Source organism: Halichondria panicea, chromosome 2, assembly GCF_963675165.1.
Source record: "Halichondria panicea chromosome 2, odHalPani1.1, whole genome shotgun sequence".
NCBI lineage: Eukaryota > Metazoa > Porifera > Demospongiae > Suberitida > Halichondriidae > Halichondria > Halichondria panicea.
This window is the reverse complement of record NC_087378.1, coordinates 1,960,658-1,967,287: the sequence shown is the minus strand read 5'-3', so window position 1 is coordinate 1,967,287 and position 6,630 is coordinate 1,960,658. Positions and strand designations below refer to the sequence as shown.

Sequence of the window (6,630 nt, the reverse complement as noted above, 5' to 3'; positions counted from 1 at the left end):
GACACTGTATAATTATATGCATGTAATTTGTATGTTATATCCCAGAATTAACAGTCTTCTAAAGTTAACTGTGTGTTTATAAAAGGCTTCTGTAACACTTTTTACAAGTATTTAAAATCTGTATTTTGACTACAATATGTTGCTCAACTTTTAAGCCTCAGCGGAAGTCTTAGACACTAGTAAGTACTGTACCTAGTTGTTTTGTGGTAGTAAATATGTTTAGGCATAGAACTTTTGAGTTTAGTTAAGGTCTGATTTTTGATGAGCATGTACTATAATAGTGTAGTTTTCATGTACCTACCTTTAGAAAAACTGCAAGAGTCTCTTCGTTGCTAGAGCACCCCTTCTTGCACAAATTTCTTACTTTTGCTGAGGTAAGCAATGAATTTCCCTGATTTGTGACATCATAAATCATCCTGTTGTTATTTGCTACATCCAAAGCTCATGTGATGCCTACCTTGCAACTGGGTTGTTATAAAACAGGGTGTTTAAGCCCTTTCTCGGTATAGACAAATAGTTAGCTAAGTGATACTAGACAGGCTAGATCTAAATAGAAACAGGTTCTATTCCGCTATATGCAATTGAAATACTGTAGCTAAGCTATAGCAAGCATTCATGCAAATTGACTTCACTATTGCTGTGCCAACAATTCTTAGATAGAGAGCAAAGTGAGTACAAAATGGCTGCAGGAGCACAAAATACAGTGATGGAGGCCCTGGGTGGGGCTCACATGAACAAAGAGAGGAAATGTTAACAATAGTGAGGCTAAATGCTAGAGTCCAAAAGTACAACTTGACAGCAGCAAATTATGGTTTAAATTGTAGTAAATATTACGTAATCCAACACAGGGAATGAGAAATGAGGAAATGAGAAATAAGAAATGAGGAAATAAGAAATAGGAAATGAGGAAATGAAGAAATAAGAAATAGAATAATAATAATATATTTATGGTTACGATCATCACCATGGCATTAATTTTCATCACAATAATTATGACATTGTTATAATAATAATAATTATATAGATGCACAAAAGTAATGACTGATATCAGCTAAGAAGCTAGTAGGTGACTAAGTATTTAGTTATCAAATATATAATTATAGTGCCGTGGCACCTCCACACAGTACAGGTTGTCGGACACATTGTAAGAATTAAATTTTACCATCGCTTCAGATGGCACAGTGAGCTTTCTTCATTAAAGGTAGCATCAGCTTTCACTAGGCATTGCTTGTGAGAATGGTAATGGGAATTGCTTTCTTCACCCTGTAGCGAGATTGGATATGATACCAGTACAGTTTACTAATGTCATTACTTCCTGCAGCTTTACGACAGGACTAGCAGATCATTAGAATTTGCTTGGTTTGACAAACAGTTTTGGAGGTTTCTTTGCTGTTACTTACATGTAGATGTTGACATTGAGTCCAGTCCATTGACTATCACTTGCCCACGGGATTGTGAAATCAGTGAATGTATTGCCAGTATAGCCACGCATAGGTAAATTGTTTGAGACATACATGTACACCATAGGCGGAAGTGTTTCACATCCACGGAGTGTACAGTATCTATGTACAGTATCTATGTACACCATAGATACTGTACACTCCGTGGATGTGAAACACTTCCGCCCACTACCAAAAGTCCTGAAACACTCATTGCAACGGATGACACGGACGGAATTCCCTATAGTATACGGAATCTACTGCATGGATACAATAATAACAGTAACTACGTGTGAGTGATCAGATAACTGAAGCTCCCAGTCCAAGTTCTTCCAGTGCTAACTGATTCTCTGCGCAGGGAGAGCCAAGAGAGATGTTCATGAATGAAAGTGGAGATGCAGAAATCATATTGGAACCTGACAAATCTAGATCTAGCTACATGTACACTGCTGACTTAATTTTTGTGATGATATTGTATATAGCACAGCATGTATGCACACAGAATAGTATATAGGCAGGCATCCATGCATGGAGATAGACTTAGTAATAGACAACTAAATGGACAACTAAAATTGATTTAAAGTTGAAGGAGGATTCTTCTTCGTCTTATCGCTACTTGTGCTCGTACACTTGTTTGTTAGTCTTGCATCAGGGAATAATTATGCTCCTTTCCGCTTCCTTTGTTGATAGAGCATTACCTAAATTAAAAATATGTATGTTAGAATGCACGTAATAATTTACTCCGGCCGCTGTACGATCATGTATGCATTATCATCATACAGTACATTTGTATGAGTAAACATGTTCACCATAAAAAGACACGCTTTCCTGAAATAACAAAACATTTACTGAGGGTCAAATAGATTCTCCTGGTATAAGGACATCTATATTATTGAATGACCACATCATTAAAAACTATCGCCCGATCTCTCTACTGTGTATGCTTTCTAAAATTCTAGAAAGAATTGTTTACAACCACATAATTGACTTCATTAGACCACAGCTCTCAACAAATCAATTTGGTTTCCTAAAGGGCAGATCCTGCTTATCACAGCTGCTAACATCATACAGCGAGATTGTGGAAGCTCTAAATGCTGGAGAATCCTGCGACGTTATATACTTGGACTTTGCTAAGGCGTTTGATAAAGTGTCCCATAAACAACTGTTATTCAAACTATGGAGGTTAGGCATTACAGGTAATGTATGGAAATGGTTTGAATGTTATTTGAGCAACCGAAGCCACTATGTCTGTTTAGAGGGAGCAAACTCTTCATCACTATCTGTGCTATCAGGTGTACCTCAAGGCAGCATTCTCGGTCCTCTGTTGTTTTTGGTATATGTCAATGATATCACCACTCCAATTGTTAATTCGTCCATATATATCTATGCAGATGACACTAAACTAGTGAAGCGAATAGCCAATGCAGAAGACCAAGCAGACCTGCAATCTGATCTAGACCATCTTGTCACATGGTGCAAGGACTGGAACTTATCACTCAATTTAGACAAATGTGTCTACCTCCACTTTGGTAAAACCATTCATGACTCGCTATATAATTTGGACTCAAAGCTAATCTTAACAAGAGACTCTCACAAAGACCTGGGAGTGACCATCCAGAATAGTCTTTCCTGGGACCAACATATCAACAACCTATGTTCGAAGGCCTACAGCTGTTTGTACCTTATTAAAAGAAACACTCAATGCTCTCATGATCTCCACACAAAAAGAACACTTTATACTACGCTTGTTAGATCTAATTTAACATTTTGTTCGCAACTGTGGAGACCACAGACACACAAGGCCATCACAAAAGTGGAACAAATCCAGAGAAGATCTTCAAAGTTTATTCTGAATCTTACATGTAGATCTGATAGTCTCGACTACAAAAGTCGCCTCATTAAACTGGACCTTTTGCCACTAATGAACTGGCTAGAGTTGCAAGATGTCATATTCGCCGTCAGGTGTCTCCAAAAACCAGTAGACAACTTCGACATTACTGAGTTCATATCATTCTCTACCAGCAACACAAGACTATCGTCTAATCACAAGCTAGTTCATAAAGGTCATCATCGCTCAAACACAACAAGACACTTTTACTTCAAAAGATTGGTCAGACTCTGGAACGCCCTCCCTTTTATAGATCTCTCTCACTCGATGTCAACTATCAAGAATCAACTCTACAAACATTTCTGGGACAGTTTTCTAGAACGCTTTGACCAATCAATAATTTGCACTTATCACCTAGTCTGCCCCTGTTGCTCTGTATAACTGTATAATTATGTATACATTTTATGTAGATTTAGTCAGGTGTTCCTTCTAGGAACTTCCTGTCAGTATGTTTAATTTCTGACGCACAACAATCTATTCACCTTGTGTAAATGTAAAGTCATACTGTAAAGCATCGATTATTATATATTATTATTATTATTAACACAACAACAAGATGATACTGAACATCGGAAGTAACAGTTTGCAAAGTAGCAGTTTGCATAATTATGGCTAGTGTAAGTGCATCATAAATTATATAGTGAGAAAGAAGCAACTGAGAATTATAAGCTGCCAGTGGTAGGGTTCACGGTCCTGAATGTTGGTGAAGTTCTTGGAGACAGATACTTCCTCTGATGCATATCCGCAGGCGGGGGTGTTAGAGGGGAGGGAGTGATAACAGACTGCACTTAACCTGACACTGGGTCCCATTCCATGTTCACAACTTTCAATGTGTGCTCATTCGAAGATGAGGAGTTTCCGCGGCATTGTGAACCAAAATCTGATAAAGAGAGAGTCAAACTTGATCTTCTCGACTGCTGTTCCTCTATAGCTGATACCTCAATGAGAGGTGTGTCATTTTCTAAAGAATCAGAGTCTTCTTCATCCCATACGATTCTGCTTCTGGGACTCTTTGTACTGCCCTCAGGCTCTTGGCTGCTTAGCGACTTGATCAGTTCCTCAATAAAACTATCGTCTATGATCTGCGAAGGTGCAGTTGATTGTTCCTCATCACTGTAACTAGTCACCATTTTCCCCTCGGGTATATTGCTCCTAGGCTCAGTCTTCGCTGATGTGTGATGCTTTGTACAGAGCTTCTTCTTAGTGAAACAGAGCGAGAACGATTTAAAGTTTTTGAGCTAGATTCCCCAAGTGACTGCAATAGTTGAATAACTTCATTTTGAGTTTTGTGTTTGATCATGTTTGGTAGTGCCAGGGTTTCTAGGTTGTTAGCGAGTCCAACATCATGAAACAACAGGTCTTCATCTTCATTTACACAGTCATCCTCTGCTGAGGCTTGTGAGTAATCGTTTGATTTGAAGTGTTTATTGGGTGTGGTATTTGCCTCTTTGGCAGAGGTGTTTTGTATTTTTGTAGCCTTTTCGTTTGGTGTTGATTTCGATTTCTTTTGCACAATGATTACTTCAGAACGTACTGTAGCTCTGGAGCTTCTACCAGATTTTAATCCATGTTTTGATTTGCTATCACCAGTGCTAGAACATCTGAGATGTTTTGGTGGATAGTTGCTGTAAGGATATAGCTTTCTCGGCTTGCCCACAGAGTCGACATTGTGAGGTTCTTGACGAGGATTGATTTTGATCTGAGAGTTCACCTTCGAGGATACCTTTCGTGAGACTGCATGCACTCTGCAATTTGCTAGTAGTTGCAGTACATGTAGCACACAGGTAACCATTCTGACTGGCTCTGCTCCTAACTTGCTTCCTCTCCTCGCAAGCAGAGGGTGTAGACAATCGAGTGGCCTGTTTCTGTTCTAACCACTCCTCAAAAGCACAATCAGCAGCTTCCATTCTCAGCCTAGAGTGTAGGGCCAGGTATTGTTTGTCTTGTTTTTTCCGAAATTGTTCTTTTTTCAACATTACATCCAAGTCAGTATCCTTTTTATTTGCCCAGTGAAGTGCTTTTAGGAGTCTTGCACACTCGTGTTTTCCGTGAAGACAGGCAAAGTTATACGCTGTGCTCCCACTGTCATCCTGATAAATAAGTATAAGTATAAGTAATTGAATGGCTATTTTGAAGTGCTTACAGTTTTGCTGATGTCTACTCCAAGATTAAGTAGAAACTTCAAGCTCTTTATGTGACCAAATCTTGCCGCTATGTGTAGTGGCACTTGTCCAACTTTGTTTTCCCTGAACAAAACAGCATAGAATAATTATATCGAACAATTTGTGGTGTATACACCACCGTATAAGCTATATATATATAGCTTGTACAGGCCCTACCTATCCAAGTCTCCACCATTGTCTAACAATAGGCGTACAAACTTGATGGTAATTTTTCCAAGGTTGCTCGCTAGCACAGTGCATGTGCAGAGCTGTGTCTCCGGTAGATGTGACCTGATCATTCACCCCGTTGATGTTGTTCTCCAGCAGATACTTCACACAGTCAAACATGCCATGTTTAGCTGCCAGGTGGACGCATTTCAAGCCCTACATGGTAAACATGCACTCATAATCATAATAATTATTATAGTACAAGCTACAACATAATTATACATCTAAATTATCAGTTCAGTATAATTTATTATCAGTTTGCTGCTCAAGGATTTTTTTTATACCTCTTTGGTCACGCTGTTTGGATTGATGCCTCTTTCCAATCCCCTCTTTAGCCAGCCAATGTCCCCTATGGTACAGGCCAGTAGTACATCATTCATTGCAGCCATTTCTCACATTGCTTTACCGGCTCTGCTATCGATTTTTAGCTAGCTGTAAAAGGGGTGGGTCTGGTAACGCGTTTAGCCACAAGGTTGCAAATTTTAGATGTTTTCGACGCCCACGCGAATTATTATTCTACAAGAAATCATACTGATATAACATAATTTAGTCATTGTGTTTGCATAGAAGAAAGGTGTGACTAGAGTAGCCATAGAGTATGCATAGACGAGTATGCATAGACTTACCAGAGATCAAGCTATTCTGGTAAATGAGTTATGACACCACACATCCACACACATGACACAATCTTGCCCATTTCCATCAACCTCTTCCTGATAGGAATTATTCTCCCATCATGAGTGCATGGGATTCACATTCATCAACATGTTTCACAGTTCAACAACAGCATGAAACATGCATGTTTTCGTGATACGCAGGTTTATTTGTGACAAGAACACTGTTGTGGTGAATGATGGATGGGGGGGGGGTCCGGAATAGCTTGTCACCGTGGCCGCTATTTCATATGCTCTGA

The 6,630-nt window shown here is 39.2% G+C and overlaps 2 protein-coding genes across 3 annotated transcripts; one reads left to right on the top strand and one right to left on the bottom strand.

Moving 5' to 3' along the window:
• Window positions 1–1,257: 1,257 nt before the first annotated feature.
• On the top strand, window positions 1,258–3,838 carry LOC135330937 (uncharacterized). 2 transcript variants are annotated; one of them, XM_064525925.1, is made up of 2 exons: window positions 1,258–2,621; window positions 2,831–3,838. In XM_064525925.1, the coding sequence occupies exons 1-2, from the start codon at window positions 2,531–2,533 to the stop codon at window positions 3,706–3,708; spliced, it is 969 nt and encodes a 322-aa protein (XP_064381995.1). In that variant the 5' UTR covers window positions 1,258–2,530; the 3' UTR covers window positions 3,709–3,838. The 2 variants fall into 2 exon arrangements, with proteins under 2 accessions (XP_064381995.1, XP_064381994.1); XM_064525924.1 differs by having other exon boundaries at window positions 1,258–2,772.
• A 6-nt stretch (window positions 3,839–3,844) lies between these two features.
• LOC135330968 (ankycorbin-like) lies at window positions 3,845–6,199 on the bottom strand. Its single transcript, XM_064525968.1, is given in 7 exon segments — window positions 3,845–4,472; window positions 4,475–5,116; window positions 5,118–5,417; window positions 5,471–5,573; window positions 5,667–5,718; window positions 5,720–5,873; window positions 6,002–6,199. Coding segments are annotated over 7 exon segments (1,839 nt in total). The 5' UTR covers window positions 6,107–6,199; the 3' UTR covers window positions 3,845–3,989.
• Between the last annotated feature and the right edge of the window lie 431 nt (window positions 6,200–6,630).